General features: G+C 46.1%; 1 protein-coding gene across 1 annotated transcript in view; it reads right to left on the bottom strand.

Moving 5' to 3' along the window:
- Positions 1-17493, bottom strand: part of DSTYK (dual serine/threonine and tyrosine protein kinase) — a 434762-nt gene that overhangs the window by 185704 nt on the left and 231565 nt on the right. The window contains exon 3 of the mRNA XM_078644627.1: positions 9875-10511. Within this exon, the coding sequence (XP_078500753.1) occupies positions 9875-10511 (637 nt within the window). The remainder of the gene's footprint in view (positions 1-9874; positions 10512-17493) is intronic.

The raw sequence follows: 17493 nt of genomic DNA, 5'->3' as shown, positions 1-17493 counted from the left end.
TATCCCCCAGAGAACTCCACAAAAAGCAGTAGATTGTCCTCCTGGTGGTTTTAGGTGTAATCAATGTAAAATCTCAGTGCTCTTTTGTGGACAAAACAATGAAGCAGGGATGTGGATTTCCTATAGCCGGTCGCCCGGGACCTATTGTTTGGGGTCAAGGGCAACAAGTTTTTATGTGCATTTGGTCCTTCAGACAAGTAGGCGCAAACCCCAGTTTACAGTACCACATTATGGATAAGGAAAAGGCATTGTCTGCAGTTAAGGTCATATTTGTGTCAGTGTTAATGCTGTTCAAACTTGTATTTATGGTTCATTAATGCAAAACCTTTAATATTGGGTGAGCTCAGACTGCACCACTGACAGTGGTTCCAGTATAAAAATGTGTACACAAGTTTTACTGTTTAGCAATATGAGGCTCTGCATAATGCTCCCTGAATACTCTCCGATTACATGCAAATATTTGCAGAGGCTTAAATGCAAGATTGATGAATCTTTTCTTTCAAAATAAAGTTCACAAAAAAATGCAAAAACATTTTGCTAAACTACTGTAAAGTTTTAGGTACCATTTCTTTGTAGCGTCATTTAGTGAAATGTGTTGATGAATGCTAGTACTTCCCAAAAATATTTATAATGGAAAATCAGTGACCCATTTTAATAAGATTATGGGAAACCTAAAAATAAACAAGCATTGATAAAGCCAGCAGGTCTGAAATTGTTGGTTAGCCTTTTGGTTTTGTCAATGCGTGACTTATTTTAGCATGGCTTTTGTAAAAACCTTATTGGTGTGGGAGCTTCCGGGTCCTCATCATTAGAACAAACATTGGCAAAAGCGAAAATTGGTTTTGGACTAAAAAAGCGCACATTGACGCAGTAGTTCCTGGCACTGAACAAAACGACTGTCTATATGCTCCTTGTGAAAGAACGGAACCGGTCACTCACAGTGAAGCTAGCCGATAGACAGAAAGGGAAAGAACTTTAATATACACAAAAGGTCATGTTTAACGCCAGACCCAATTAGGGGCCCAATTATAAAATAAAGTCTCAAATGTGCACCCATGTCCTTGAATTAAGTGCAGATATACGGCTTTTGTGAACTCACAAGACTTTACAGAAGTAGGCCAAGAAATAGTACTCCTAGAAAATATTTGTGAACTGCATTTTAGCATGAGCAAATATGAAAGTGTAGATTTGCTCGTGAAAATCGGAGTGTTTGCAAATTCACTTTCCCTCCATCACTTTTTCAGGGCTGGTAAAAAAAAGTTTTATGTCTACCATTGTCAGAAGTAAAAATTCCAACCTTTCTCAGTATGGGAAAAGATTAGTGAAGAGTTGGTGGAAACCCTTAAAACATGCAAGTTAGTAGGTTTGCACGGACTCAAAAGGGCATTCCATCCCTGGACTATTGCTTACCATTATTTTCAGCCCCAGAAATGTAGATCTGCGGAAATGTGGCAACATAGGGGAATGTCTAGTATTGAAACCTACTTTCGAAGGAGCCCTTTCATAATCAGAGAGGCTATTTCAAAGCTCTTATATAATGAGATTACTGCCATAATTTGTCGCTGCATTACATGGCACAAAAGGGACAAGTGGATTTTGTTACAGGACGAGTAGATTTATGAAGCAACCTGTCCCATGTATACTTTATTAAATTCCACATCCCTGAATGAAGACTCTCCTCATCTTTCAAGGGGTAAGGTGGGGCAAAAAACATTAGGAGTGCAATGGACTGTCAAACATGAAAGTCATAACTTTAGGTAGAAAGGTGGCTTCAGTCCTAAACACCAGTTTGTCCCGAATTATGGTGGTGTAGGGCAGCTCACTTATGTGATAAGCTGAGTTGATCATGATGAGAAAGTCTGTTTGCAGGATGAGACATAAGGAACAACTGTGAAACAGCTTAAACAGGGTATACATAAGAAAAGTAAGGATCAAATTAAGGTCTTACTGAGGCATCAGGAAAGGCTTCAGAGGAACCATTTGGACCAAACGTTTAAGAAAACAATAGGTAATTTGAACTAAGACGTCTGGTCCAGTAATCTCTGAAAGGGCTAACTGGTAACCTTTAACAGTACCTTTTGCAAGTTCTTGCTTGGCCAAAGACAGAACAAACAGTAACACATCTAATCGTTTGACTCTAAACAATTACTTGTTACAGGCACCACATCAGGTAACAACCTTGTCCCACTGTCGGTATAAAACAGAGGTCTCAAACAGGTCGATCGCGAACTACCAGTAACTCTGTTCATTTTCCAGCTTTGTTCATTAAGTGCCTTCCTTTGCTTCTTTTGCTCTCCTTGCTCTGTGTTGTTCTTCTCGCTCTTCTTCAAATTTGCTTCTTTGTCCTTTTTTATTCCCAACGTCATCCTTTCTTTACTTTGTATTCCTTTCATTCTGCTGCTTTGTTTACTCCTCAGTCTTTCTTTTCTCATTTCTTGAGGTCTTAATTTCCTTTTCTGCTTTCATGCTCTACTTCTCTCCTTTATCTCGCCTTTCTTCATAGCATTATTCTTTCCCTCGTTCAGTTCTGCCTTTTTTTATTTGAACCTTTTCCATGGTTTCAATCTTCCACTTTTTCTGGTTTTCTTTCTCTTCTTATTTTTCCATTGCTTTTCTAACTCTACCATCTACTCTAATATTAATTTTCCTTCACATTTTTTGTCTTGCTTTCCTGGTCTTACTTTTTTCTGTGTTCCTCTTTCACATCTTCCGGTTTCTTTCTTTTGCCCCTTTATTTCTTCCTTCATTATTTAGCTTCCTTCTTTTTTCACCCCCCATTTTCTTTCACTGCCTTTTCTCGTGCCTTTTTGTCCCTCATTCTGTAAATGTGGATTCTATTTCACTTGCCATCACTTTTTAATCTCTTTAGTTTTAGTCACTCATCTCGCCTTCTCCTTCCATGCTCTTATGCTCGCGATCCACTTCTCTCTCCCTGCCAGCCTCTCTCTCCAACCCTCTCCCCTTTCTTCCTTAATACTTTACTTTGCGTATTTCCTCTTTTTGCATCGCCCAGTTTTCTCCGTTTTTCTTCTACTTTGTTTCTGCTCCATTCGCTTCCATGGTTCATGCCTTTCTTCATTTCTTTTCTCCTTGTTTTAATGAGTGCTTTGGTATCTAAAGCAATTTTTTGATACACAAATTAATTTATCACGATTGTTTGACTGCTGTAGTGTCACTGCCAAGATAGGTTTACTTGGAGTGAACTATGAAGCCTGCCTGGGCACCACAAAATATAATTACCAATGGTTGTTCATGCCCTTACTTTCAAAATGAGAACAGGGTCATCTTCGGTACTTTATACCAATGAGAACACAAGTCTAAATTAACCTCTCAAACGTGATTCGTAAACAAGAAGAAAAGGACAAATCTGATTCTTTGGGGCTAGTCATGTGGCTTATGTAGCATTAATGCTGTATGATCACTGGAGCAGGACTTCGGTACTCTGGAAGTGGGATTTAAATTACTTGGACTTTAAGTACACCCATATATTTTAGACAATAGCTTGTGATGATTTTCAATGGCCAGAAATCACTATCATTGCAGGAAAGGTTGGAGAACCCTTGGTATAAACTGATTCTGTAAAAGAAGGCCTGGCCGCCAGGATGAAATACACTACTGAATGCAGTCAACTGCTGCTGTTCAATTTCCATGCATAAACTTGTAGATTGCACAGGCATGGGTGCAGGACCCCTTCCTACTACAGTGACAGGAGATCCTCCTGAATCTGCAGCCTGATCAGAGGACTAGATACTCTTGTCAAGAAGCTACAGGTACCACACTCTCCTGCTCCAATCCAGAGTCACTAGTACAAGCTGGGACTTGTTGTTCCAGATGATCTTTATAAGTATGGGCAGGAGAGGCAGAGACAGAAAGACATACAGGAGTCCTGTGTTGCACTCTAGGATAAATGCATCTTGGAAAGTGAGTCTTCTGGTAACTTCAATGTGCCAAATCATTGACACTGCATGTTGTTGGCAGAGGTGAGGAGCTCGAGACAGGGTCCTACCAATTGCTGGAAGACACCCTGCGTTATCTCCAGGTGCTTTCACTATTCGTGATCAGCTCGGCGTCACTGACTGAGATTGTCCACCCTGGAGTATGATCAAGTAAATAGCCCAGGACCCCACATCATCCGGCTTGTTGCAACACTACATAGTGGTGAAGGAGCTGTATGTGAGGACCTAAACCAGCCTTCCCTTAATGGAAGACAGGAAAGGTTTCAAACGCTTAGGCAATGGCCCGAAACACTAGAAAGTTGATGTGGAGGTGAGTCTCGCCAAAAGACCACAGTTCTCTTCTGTCCACCTTTATCAGGTGGCCTCCAAACCCAGTAGTGGCACATCTGTCAACATGGTCTGCTCTGGATGGGTAGGGAGAGGGGTCTGCCACTTAACCAACTGCAGTTGAGCAGCCACCACTACAGAGTTTTTGCAGTCTCCTCGAAACCTGGATAGAATAGGACAGGTTCCTTTGGTGCTGGGACCACTGAGATTTCAGATGCCACTACAGAGCACCTATGTGCAATCCAGCATGGTTGACATTCAGAAAGCGAACAGGTCAAGAAGCCTGAAAGCCATCCTCAATAAGATAAAGGACCAAGTGTGAAACATCAGGATCACAGCCAGTGTTCTAGAGGCAATCTTGAAGAAAAAGCCAGAAAGTGCAAAGAATCCAGAATATGGGTAATGTATAGCGGACTAGTATGAGCACCCCTTCAACGAACAGCTATTGAGGTAGATGGAAGACTGGGACCCCCATCCCTACCTTCAGAGATAATTTTCAACTACTATCACCTTCATGAACATCAAGACACTGGTGAGGCCAAAAGGTAGCACAGCAAACTGAAAATGCTCAGGCTCTCCTTGAACCGCAGATATTACCTGTGGGCTTGCAGAAGAAGGATATGGAAATGGGAGTCTTGCAGGTCCAACTCCTTCACATAGACTCCTGGATCTAGGCCAGATAGAAAAAGCATAAGCATTTGGGGTGGGGGGTTCAGGAGGCCTGAAATAGGACAGAGGCCTCGGTTCATTTTCATCACAAGGAAATAATGGGAGTAGCCCCCAGTTCCAATCTTCCAGGCCGAGGTACTCTCCTTTGTCCAAAAGAGCACAACTATCCTGCATTAAAATAGAAAAATAGTCTTTCCAAAGCTGTTCTGATGAAAGCTGAAGATGCAGAGGGCTGAAAGGAGTGGCAAAGCATAGCTTCATTCGACTATATGTAAGACCCACGTGTCAGATGTTACAGCTTGCCACCTGTGGAGAAAATGAAAGGTTCCTTCCTCCTACTGGGTGGTCATGTGCTGCTAAAGGCAAACAAAAATGGCTTGGAAGCTGCTGCCAGAGGGTCTGGGGACTAGGAGCTTGGTTGTCCCTATGGACCTGGGCGTTGCAGGCTGGCTCTTTTACACCCGCCCCCCCCTCCCCAAAAGGCCTGTTCGGGTGGTGGGCCTTTGATTCCCTGTATGTCAAACCCCTGGCAATCCTTCAAAAGTTGGGACAATGTTGGTGATACTGCCTTGCAGTTGTGGAAAACCCAAGGGAGCGCACAGTAGCTCTACTCTCTTTGAAGCACTCAAGCGTGGAGTCTGCCTTCTTGCCAAAAATGCAAGAGCAGTCAAAAGTAATATCCTTACATGATTTCTGGACATCATCCGAGAAGCCAATGGATCTTATTCATGCATGTCACGGGAGCACCACATTAGTGACGAACGTTCTCCAATAGTCAGTCGTGTCCAGGCCTGGCCTTCTAACATACTTGGTTGCATCTTGGTCCTCTTTATTGGTCTGTGACAAGTTGGCATGAAACCTTTGTTACTGCTGGCAAGATCTCCATGACCATGTACGATAATGCATGAAAGTACCAGCCTCATCCAACGGTTGGTGTTAAGTAATCTGAGTTGGGGAGGGCGGGGGCTAACAGAAGAAAACATCCTCTTCCCAAATGCAATTTGTTTTGAGTATCTGTCCTGCAAGGGGGGCAGGAGGAGTAGCCGGAAACCACTTTGTTTAACCATGCTAGTGGAGGCTTGTACTACCAGACTCTCAGGAGAAGGGTTTTGCATCAGAAAGGTAGGGATGCCTGAAGTAGGTCTTTGGTGAAGTGCTTTCTATCTATTTAGAGGCAGGCATGAGCAGGATTTACCCAAAGTGTCCATGAGGGTGTCAGTCAGAGCATTGTTGAACATCAATTGTCATTCCAAATCTCTCCAGGCTATAACACTTAACAGTGAGGATGTTGGTTTTTTTATTTTTTTTCATTTCAAAAGCTTTTATTGGCATCAGCAAGAATAAAGAACCATACAAAAATATATATATAGGTGGAGTATACATTGGTGTTTTTTTCTATCTACAGTCCATTTGTGGATGCGCGCTCTTTTCGTTAGTTTTCCCCCAAGTAAGAGGAGGGAGAAAAAGGAGAAAGAGGGAGAGAGAGAGGGGGGGGGGGGATGTTGTCTGCCCCTCTCAGGAAGGTGACCCAATTAATCCATGTTTTAAAGTTTGCTTTGGCTGTGTTCTTCCAGTTAGTCAGGATTATTTTAAGGGCTGCTGTGAGGAGTAAGTCTAGTAGTTCTCTCTCTTCTCTACTTCTTAGGTTCGCGGTCAGGTGTTCTGTCGCCAGGCTTACGAAGCTGATTGTTAGGTCAGCTTTGAGCATGTCGTTTATGAAGGCGTTGATCTGTGTCCAGAACCTCTTGACTTTCGCACAGTTGAAGATGAGGTGTTCGAGGGTGCCTTCTTCTTTCTGGCAGTTCCAGCATTTGCCCGACTCTGCGATGCCGACCTTGTGGAGCTTGGACGGTGTCCAGTAGGCCCTGTGGAGGAGCCAAAACTTAGTTTGCGCTAGTTGTGGGGTGACTTTGTTTGTTGTCGCTGAGCTCCACATTTTTGCCCGTTCTTTTTCATTTAGTTGCCTGCCCAGGAGCGTTTCCCATGTGTTGGTTGTTTTCTTGTTCTGCGCCAGTGTGGAGGGGCTCAGGAGCTTGTAGATCTTTGCAGTTTGGTGGCCTGCTGAGTTGAGGATTTGCATGTATTTGATGATGCTTGGTTCCTCTTTATGTAAGTTCGCTTTCGTTATAGCGGTCTTGATCTTGAGGAAGTTGTAGAGCTCTTGGTTCGGAAGGTCGTGTAGCTGCTGTAGGTTTTGGAACGTCAGCGGTCCTCGCTTGGTTTCCATCTGTTTGGGGAGGCTAATTCCTTTCTCGATCCATAGGTCATTGTGCATTGTCGCGCCGTGATAGGTTACTTTTGTATTGAACCAGATAGATTCCCATGCTGTACCTTTCAACTTCTGCGTCATGCGTCTGTCTATCTTCATCAGCGCTTCCCTCGTGTGTTTCAGTATAGGGTTGGTCCTTTCGGGGTGTCTGTTTGCTGTTAGAAGGGCTACTGGCTTGAGCCCTCCCAGCCAGACTGGTTTGTATGTTTGTGTATCGTCTATCCAGGCAGTACCCTGTCTCGCCAGGCAGGCCGTTTGGTATGTTTTGAAGTTCGCCAGATTGAGGCCTCCAAGGTCCTTTGTCCGTCTTAGTTTATGCAGGCTTATCCTAGGTTTTTTGTTTTTCCATAGGAAGACGTTGATGAGTTGGTCTAGTTTCTTGTGGAAAGCTTCTGTCATTGGGAGTGGTAGCATTGTTAGCGTGTAATTTATCGCTGGCGTTATCATCATTTTGATGGTTTCTATTCTTCCCCACCAGCTTATGTATTTTGGCGACCATAGTTCTAGCCTTTCTTTTATTTTTTTCAGTGCGAGGTCCTCGTTGTGCGTGAGCGTTGATGTGAGGTCCTTTTAACCTCAAAAGAAGGTAACTGTATATCTAGAACTTCAGCCGCACATTTGAGGAGCATGGCGAATGAGGCAGACTCTTCCGTAGAAGGGCCAGTGGGAGAACCTAGCCACAAGACAAGGGTCGTGTTGAGCCCACGGGCCTTTCGTAGGTCCAGTTAAAATGGTCATCATATTGGTCACATCACAATCACTAAACGTTCATCGGCTCTGGTCAGAGTCCGATCTGAAAAGATGGTGGAGTACTGGAGGGTGGCTTCTTGGCAAAGTCAGTGTCTTACCAGAGTCAAAGTGTATTGGAGCCAGGTTCGGTGGAATTTCGCCAAAAGACTGCTTTGGTTAAGGTCAAGACTGATTCAGTTTAGAGTCGGCGAGAACAATGGGATCACCATTCTCCTCCGTAATCGGTGGCGAGAAGCAGCAGGAATCATCATGCAATGTGGTACCAGACATTCTAGTCGCCTCTGATGTTGAACCCGAAGTGGGTTCAGGTAGCACAGGCCTTACCCTAGGCAGATCAGCTGGCGTTAATCAAACTGAATGTTTCCATGCATGTGAAAGCGTACCAAAGGTAGCCATTAGGGTACTAAAGAGGCAGATCATGGTCTGCCTAAATGCCTTAATCTGTTGTGAATCACTAGGGGACCTGGAAATGTGGAGTGCGGTGTAATTAGCAAAGGAATCAGCTCCTGGTAAGGGATTAGGAGCAAGACCAGAAGCACCCAGACATTCTCGCGACTTCCCAGATGTGGAAGTAGCTGAAGACTTGGACCACGATGACAACCTACCAGGGGACCCAACCAGAGAGCGGAACGGATCCATATCATCAGCTTCAAGCAGGCCTTATGAGACTTCTTGCGGAGCTCGGCAACTTGCAGCTTGGCTTCGTATTCCCAGATCATCTTTGGGCTCATCAGGGCACACTCCCTGAAAGACTTGGAGTCTTGGGCCAAACCAAGAAATCAGAGAAACAACTTGTGGTAATCGGTGAGTCATTTATTTGAGAAATTCCATGCAAGGCTTAAACCCGGTCGTTTTTAGAGGGGACATATTTCCTTGCACACCAGAAAGAAATCTGAGAGAAATAATCTTGTCAACTGAAAGAGAAATAAAAAAACAGTAAAAAAGGAGCTAGCTCTCGGTCCACATACAAACACTGGGGAAAAAAGAGAACAGACATCTGCATGCTAGGGTGGTGCTGCAGCGGTCACTTCAGGGGGCAGAGCAGGGTTAACGGGCAAGCCACACCACGCAACCTAGTGGTATGCAGGGGCCATACTGAAAAGACTTCCAGATCCAGTCTGGCACCAGAGGATATTTTACAGGTGAGGAATCTGCAGTTAAAAGTCTCCATCAGAAACACCACACCCAACACCCTGTGAGAACAGCCAGCTAAACTGGAATTCCTAATAGCAGTCAGTCAAACACTGGAGATGAATACCATTAAGTCAAAGGATAGCCGTGGACAAAATAGATATGTCCACAGCATGGGGCCAGTTGTATCCAGCAGATGTGTGAAAAAACACGAACACCTGCAAAAATAGAGGCCACTGGGACTGGTAGTCTACGAGGAGGCAACTTTAATTATTTAAGTTTCTGTTCCTTTTTGCGATACAAGAAATTTACAAAGAGTTGGTAAGGCAGGAGAGCACGTGAGAGGAGGAATTTGTTTTATCTTATATCAGTCAAATCACTACAACATACTTTTTTAATATGATTTATTTCAATTCAGGTTCCCAGAATATTCCACATTTGAAGCTATGTTATTTCCTTCACTATTGTGCCATTAAACACATTTAATAGTTTAAAAACAAAACCCTATTTCAATTTCTAATCTGAGCACATTTAAAATTCATATGCATGGTTTTCATTTCAATTACCATATTCTTGATGTCTTAGCTGGCACATGTGGCTTTATTTGTTAAGAAGTATGTTAATAAATTGGTTATTTTACAATACTATCATATGCACTGCCATTTAATCTCTAAATAACCACTATATTTGTAATACATTTACATAAATTGCACAAAAACCTTTTGCAGTGTGAAAGGAAAGCATCTAAACAAAATGGGCAGCCACGCATTACCTTTAAACTCCATGTTCGCTGCATCCTCCAGCAGTTCGTCCTTCATGTTGTTCAGAGTCTCCACAATCATGTCCTTCATCCCTTCCTGCTCACGGCTGGCAATGCTTTTGAGTGCCTCGAAGAGTTCGTTTTCCTTCTGGCGTGTGTACTCCAGACGCTTGGGAGTGATTTGTAGGTCCCGTTGCATGTCAAAGGCTTGGTTGATGAAGTACTCCAAGCTCCGGTTATGGATTGTGTTCAGCCCTGTGGCTATGTCCACCAAGTGGACCTTCAGCACCTGTCGGGCAAAGAGGCTGATTTGTCCGAGCCGATCAAACTGTTCCACAAGCATGCTCTGAGCCGAACAGCAGGTGGGTTGCAGGTAATTTATATCTGCTAGCTGATGGTACAGGGTAGAGCGCTCATTCTCTGCATCGCAAGGGGGCGAGAGGCTCATTCCAGGCCCTGGTACCCGAACGAAGAAAATCGGCAAGGAAAATTTGTCTTTGATCTCTTGGAGTTCATGTATGTCTTCTGGTGAAAGTCTCTCCTCACTAATGGAATAGATTACCACAGGTAGGAACTGTTTGACGCAGTCACCTAAAGTGACTTCTGCTGACTGGGAGCTTCCGCAGGGGGCAACCACAATCTCAACTTCCTAGAAACGAAAGGGAGAGATTAGTTTTAGATTGGAATCACCTGGTTACTCACTCACTGTGGAGAGGAGTGAACTTCACTAGATCTTTCAGTATGCAACCAAGTTACAACTTTTGGACATGTACATGTGCAGCCCATTAGGGTCAATAAATGATGGCGGTTTATGCAATGGACAGAGTTTACAAAACACTCAAAATTAAGGCAGACTTTGGGAATTTATCACAGAAGAGCTAGGGGTCTCCCACAATGTAAGATTTTTCATTGAACAACTGTCCTGCAGACAAAGTTACGGACTAATGCCAATGACCACTTCATCTTTGTATTCCAAATCTTCTCTCAAGTACCCAAAGTCAGAAAGGGCACAGCCTTCGGTACTATACAATTAACAGTTCTTTTTGCAGATCGTCAATCTGCATGGCGCTCCGAGCAAGGTTTCAGAGTTCCTGCACCATTCATTTGCAAAACGTGTTCTTGAAGTCAGCTTTGGAGAGGAACAAGTAAATTGAAAGGTAATTTATAATAAACTAGAACTTTTCTGGTCAGCTGTTGGGGGAAAAGGAGCAAAAGGGGACAGGAAAAGTTGAAAGATGTGAAGGAATCTAGAGACAAAAGGAGAAGGAATGTGGAGTAAATACGAGAGTCTAACTAACAGAGGACTGTCTCTTCAGTTCAATATGGTGTTCATCAGATTATTAACATTAATTTATGGAAATCAGCCCTAATTTGTATTATTCTTTTCTGCAATATTTAAAATAAAAGCTGTCTGAATAGCGATTACAATTTTATTTCAAACATGTTCAAAACATGAATGTTACAAATCTACGTGCCTATTAATTGGTTACATACTGGAATAGTCTGGATGAAGCAAGCATTTGCAATCCTATAGGTCTAGCATTGAGCAAGGATGTATTTATAAAAAACATACATTTGCAGACATATGCATTAGGCATTTAAAGTCTGAAAGAAAAAAAATGCCACCATCTAAATATGGTGGGTAAGTTAAGTAAAATAAAATAAAAATAGTGACAGAAAAAGAAATACGAAAACAAAATAAAAGCAAAAATTAGCACACCAGCACTGACACAGAGGTGGACACATTTTATATGAATATGCTAATTTTTACAAGCAAAATGGCATAACTCACAGTGAAGAAAGCCAATTGATTAGGTGTGCTAACTCGGTGCTGCTCTGGGTGGAAAGTAAAAATGTATATTGTAATTACATTTATGTAGTGCTTACTACCCCTGTCAAGGGGTAGTGTGTGGTTTTTTTTTGGTTTATTTTCTCTCCCTCTCTCTATCTCTCTCTATCTACATATCTATATAAACATCCTCCGTATAGGATAGGGATCTGCCTCTGACCCAAGCGTGGTTTGTTAGCTACTAGCAGTTGTTACGCAGTTCCCTCTGGGATCTGGACCTAGTCGGAAAGATTTCCCTGATGATGCGGCCACAGGAACTTCAGGTTCCACTGCAGAGCCCGCATATACCATCTGGTATATTTAGGGCTCCAGGTTTTATGGTATTTATTTTTTTGCCATTTCCGTCTGTATTTATCCATATTTATTTTTTGAGCATTTTTTCTGTATTTATCCACATTTATTTTTGCCGCAAGCAAAATACGCTGCTACAGCTAGTATTTTTCCGCATTTATTTAATTTGACAATGCACACCAGCACCCGGTTGTTATTGATCAACACAATACATTCATCTGAAAACTATGAATGTAGAAGTGCCTTCCCAGTGTCCCAGTGGGTTCTTGTGTTTGGAGTGACAGCCACTTATTGAAGTATTATTGAGGTAGGGGGCCTAAACGCAACAATCTGGAAAGCCTGTGCCCCTCCTAGCACACACGCAGGCACACAAGCAGACCCTGGCCGGTGCACCTACTTTTTCACTTCTGGGCAATGGGGGCAATTTTATGAGCACCAGTTACGTTACAAAAAGACACACATATATAGTGATGGGGCAGTTAAGCGATATGCCCAGGATCACAGGATGTTTAGCCGACGCCCGAACTCAGTTCCCCAGACCAGGAAACGTAAAACACCCCTTTCCAGGAACAAAACAACACCTTTTGAGGCAGAGGTCAGGGGGCACTGGACCTTATGCCATCTGCCAGGGTCCATTTATGACTCCGATGTCACCCGTAGGGAATGTGCGATTTGGTGGAAAGCCTGTGCCGCTCCTAGCACACACGCAGGCACACAAGCAGACCCTGGCAGAGACACACGCACACACACATGCAGACCCTGGCAGAGACACAAGCACACACGCACGCACACAAGCAGACCCTGCACGCACGCACACAAGCAGACCCTGGCAGAGACACGGAGGTGGGTGGAATTGTTCGCACTGTTGAGAATCCACGGAACCCAGATCCCTAAGAATTATGGAAGTGCATCTTTCATATCCCAAAATAGAAACACGGCTGGGAATGTTTCTGAATACTCTCTACTTACGTGATTTTGGAAGTTCCATGCATTTTGTTTGAAAACCCGTCTGCATCTTCTTCCCTTCTCCTCCCTTCCCCCTGCTCACATCCTTTTTGCAACCACGCACGCACACAAGCAGACCCTGCACGCACACAAGCAGACACTGGCAGAGACACAAGCACGCACACACGCACGCACACAAACAGACCCTGCACGCACACAAGCAGACCCTGGCAGAGACACAAGCACACACGCACGCACACAAGCAGACCCTGCACGCACACACACAAGCAGACCCTGCACGCACACACACAAGCAGACCCTGGCCGCACACCCACAAGCAGACCCTGGCCGGTGCACCTACTTCTTCACTTCTGGGCAATGGGGGCAAGTTTATCAGCACAAGTTACGTTACAAAAAGACACACATAGAAGTGATATGCCCAGGATGTTTAGCCGACGCCCGAACTCTGTTACCCAGAACAGTAGAGACGATTAAAAATACAAGGAAAATGAAAATTAACAGTGTGAACACCGGGGGTGCAACGGCCGGTGCTGCGTACGTGGGGTGGGGGAGGGAGGCTGATTCCGGCGGTGGGCTGGCGCAGGCTGACTTGGGCGGCGTAAGTCCTGGATTCCTGGAAGGCGTCTTCTAAAGTTGTGGAGGCAAATAGGAACAACAGGCAGGTGAGCCCCCAAAATATAGGGCAAATGTTACCAGGGCGGGGCTGGAGGTATTAGCACGCCCACACTGACGCTTTGAAACAACCAGGATTGGCTCAGGGTCACTTGAAGACCCTGAGCCAATAGGTCCACAGTCCGTCCAAGTACGTCACTGGAAGGAACTCCAGGCATCAGAGCAGGGCACGGCAACTCTGAACCAAGGCAGCAGCGTGGCAAAATTTCCTCGTTTACTCGTATTTTTCCGTTTCTACATATAAATACAGACAAAGGAAAAATACTTTCCAGTCTGTATTTATATGTAAAAATCCGTAAAAACGGAAAACCGGGAGCCCTAGGTATAATCCACCAGTAGGATGCAGGAGGCCATGAGGGCCAGCAGCCTCAGGGTCATTCTCTCCAAAATCTGTGGTAGAGGCTGAAACATCAGTATCATAGCCTGAATATCAGCTGCTCGGGAGGATATGCCCGAAACTGCACTGTGTCCAGAACAGCTCCGATGAAAGGGAGAGTCTGAGAGGGAGTCAGGTGTGACTTCGGCACATTGATAGCAAACCCCAGCAAATGCAGGGGGTCTGCCTTAGTCTGGAGGTTGCAGACGACAGCCTGGGGCGAGCCTACCTTCAACAGCCAGTCGTTGAGATAGAGGAAGACTAGAACCCATGATCTGCGCAGATGAGCAGTGACCACCGCCATCACTTTAGTGAACACCCGAGGGGCCCGGGTAAGGCCAAAGGGGAGCATTGTGAACTGAAAATGCTCTTGGTCTGCCATGAACCGCAGGTAGAACCTGTGGGCTGGCAGGACAGGGATGTGAAAATAGGCATCCTGCAAGTCCAGTGCCACCATCCAGTCTCCAGAGTCTAGGGTAGACAAGACCTGCGCCAAGATTAGCATTTTGAACTTCTCCTTCCGGAGGAAGCTGTTGAGGGCCATGTGGTCTAGAATAGGACACAGACCTTTTTCCTTCTTGGGCAGAAAGTAGCGGGAATAAGAACCACAACCTACTTCTGGCGTAGGAACCCTCTCAATAGCTCCCTTGGCCAAGACAGCTGAAACCTCCTGGCGGAGAAGCGCCAAATGATGCTCCGACATGCTAACGAAAGACGGTGGTATGGAGGGAGGGGCAGTTATGAAGGGAAGGGAGTAGCCCCTATGGAGTATTGGCAAACCCCACCTGTCGAACGTGATAGTTTGCCAGTGGGGGAGGTGATGATGAATCCTGTTGCCCACTGGTTGTTGGCGACCATGAAAGGTCGGACTAGGAAGGCTTGGAAGCTGCTGCATGAGGGGAAAGGGTGGACTGGCCCGCCCGCTGACTCCCAGACCCATGCCGCTGACTCCCACGTTCGTGGCCAAGCAGATGCTGGGCAGCTTACGTGAACTAGTGGCTGGACTGGGCCGGACGTGGTGGGGTGCCCCTTCCATAGCCACAAAAAGCAGGCTGGGGTGTATGGGACGATGCTGCAGGGCCCAAGGATCTGGCTGTAGCTCGAGAATCCTTAAAGTGCTCCAGCGCAGAGTCTGCTTTGTCGCCAAAAAGGCAACATCCATCAAAGGGTATGTCCAGCAAAGTAGACTGACAACCCCCAAAAAGCCAAATGTCGTCAACCAGGCGTACTGCAGAAGGGCGACCGACGGAGCAATCATTCTGCCTAGTGAGTCGGTTGTATCCAGTCCACAGCGAATCGTGAATTCTGCGGAGTCTCTCCCATTTGCCACTGCTTGGGAGAGAACAGCCCAGGCCTCCTCCGGGCCCTGATGTAGCACCTGCACAACCGAATCCCAGATGGTATGGGAGTATCGGTCCAAGAAGCACGCGGTATTCACGGCCCGCAGTGTCAAGCTGGAGGAAGAGAATATTTGCTTCCCAAGATGATCCAGCCTCTTGGATTCCCTGTCAGGCAGAGCAGAAGGGAATGCGCCGTTAGAAGAAGAGGTTTTGAGCACTGAGCTCTTGGGGGAAGGGTGTTGGGTGAGGAAACCTGGAATGCCCGGTAGCGGCAGGCAATCGTCTGTTCCACAGGAGCACCTGTGCTGCGCTTGGACCAGGCGCCCAGAAGGACGTCAGTGAGGGCTTCGTTGACCGTCAAAAAGGGGTTTGGATGAGGTTGCCACCAGTTGAAGCACCTAGGTCGGGAGATTAGTCATGACCGCCACTGAAGAGAGCTCCAATGCCTCAGCTACCATTCGCACCAGCACATCGTAAGGAGCTCCCTCCTCCGTAGCCACTGTAGGTGGTAGCCAAGGTCCGAGGAAGTGTCCAGACCACTGGCGTCACCCAGGTCCTCTCTCAAGTACAGGTCTTCAAACTGGTCTGTTAAAGGGTGAGGGGACCCCTCCCAATCACCATTTTCAGGGCCATAGGGAACACTCGGAATGAAAAGGGGAACAAAAGTACCTTCCCGGATAGGGAGGGCGGCATGGAGTCGTCTCAGAAGTAGGCACCTTAGACTGAGCATTAGAGCAACAACGCTCTGGGTCTCACTTCACCCGAAGAGAGAGACGAGAGAGGCGAGAGAGGCGAGAGAGGCGAGAGAGGCGAGAGAGACGAGAGAGACGAGAGAGGCGAGAGAGGCGAGAGAGGCGAGAGAGGCGAGAGAGGCGAGAGAGGCGAGAGAGGCGAGAGAGGCGAGAGAGGCGAGAGAGGCGAGAGAGGCGAGAGAGGCGAGAGAGGCGAGAGAGGCGAGAGAGGCGAGAGAGGCGAGAGAGGCGAGAGAGGCGAGAGAGGCGAGAGAGGCGAGAGAGGCGAGAGAGGCGAGAGAGGCGAGAGAGGCGAGAGAGGCGAGAGAGGCGAGAGAGGCGAGAGAGGCGAGAGAGGCGAGAGAGGCGAGAGAGGCGAGAGAGGCGAGAGAGGCGAGAGAGGCGAGAGAGGCGAGAGAGGCGAGAGAGGCGAGAGAGGCGAGAGAGGCGAGAGAGGCGAGAGAGGCGAGAGAGGCGAGAGAGGCGAGAGAGGCGAGAGAGGCGAGAGAGGCGAGAGAGGCGAGAGAGGCGAGAGAGGCGAGAGAGGCGAGAGAGGCGAGAGAGGCGAGAGAGACGAGAGAGACGAGAGAGACGAGAGAGACGAGAGAGACGAGAGAGACGAGAGAGACGAGAGAGACGAGAGAGACGAGAGAGACGAGAGAGACGAGAGAGACGAGAGAGAGGAGAGAGAGGAGAGAGAGGAGAGAGGAGAGAGGAGAGAGGAGAGAGGAGAGAGGAGAGAGGAGAGAGGAGAGAGGAGAGAGGAGAGAGGAGAGAGGAGAGAGGAGAGAGGAGAGAGGAGAGAGGAGAGAGGAGAGAGGAGAGAGGAGAGACAGAGAGACAGAGAGACAGAGAGACAGAGAGACAGAGAGACAGAGAGACAGAGAGACAGAGAGACAGAGAGACAGAGAGACAGAGAGACAGAGAGACAGAGAGACAGAGAGACAGAGAGACAGAGAGACAGAGAGACAGAGAGACAGAGAGACAGAGAGACAGAGAGAGAGAGAGACAGACATACAGTTTTAGTGATAACACTATACAGCGCACAATGTGTGGAAATGGCATCACCTAGTGTATTGATTGATTTTGATCATATTCAAATATTTATTTCCACCACACTTCAGAATTACAAAACAAAAAAATTAACTTCATTTGGGCTTTCCCAATTCTGACATATTAACAAATATTTGCACAGTTCATTTACAAATACTTGTTTTGATGTGTGCTTGAAAGAAGTCTTTCCTTTCACAACCCCAGATTATCATTAAATCCTCTCACTTTGAAGTCAGAGAAAGAAAAGTAAACATCAAGCTCCCTCAGAATCTGACATTTGACCTCTGTGTGAATGCACACCAATTGCAACAAGATACGAGGCAGGGATGTCTGCTGTCCCCAATATTATTTGC

The sequence above is a fragment of the Lissotriton helveticus genome, chromosome 5_1, assembly GCF_964261635.1.
Source record: "Lissotriton helveticus chromosome 5_1, aLisHel1.1, whole genome shotgun sequence".
Taxonomy (NCBI): domain Eukaryota; kingdom Metazoa; phylum Chordata; class Amphibia; order Caudata; family Salamandridae; genus Lissotriton; species Lissotriton helveticus.
The sequence above is the reverse complement of the archived record's forward strand: the minus strand, read 5'-3'. Positions and strand labels throughout refer to the sequence as shown.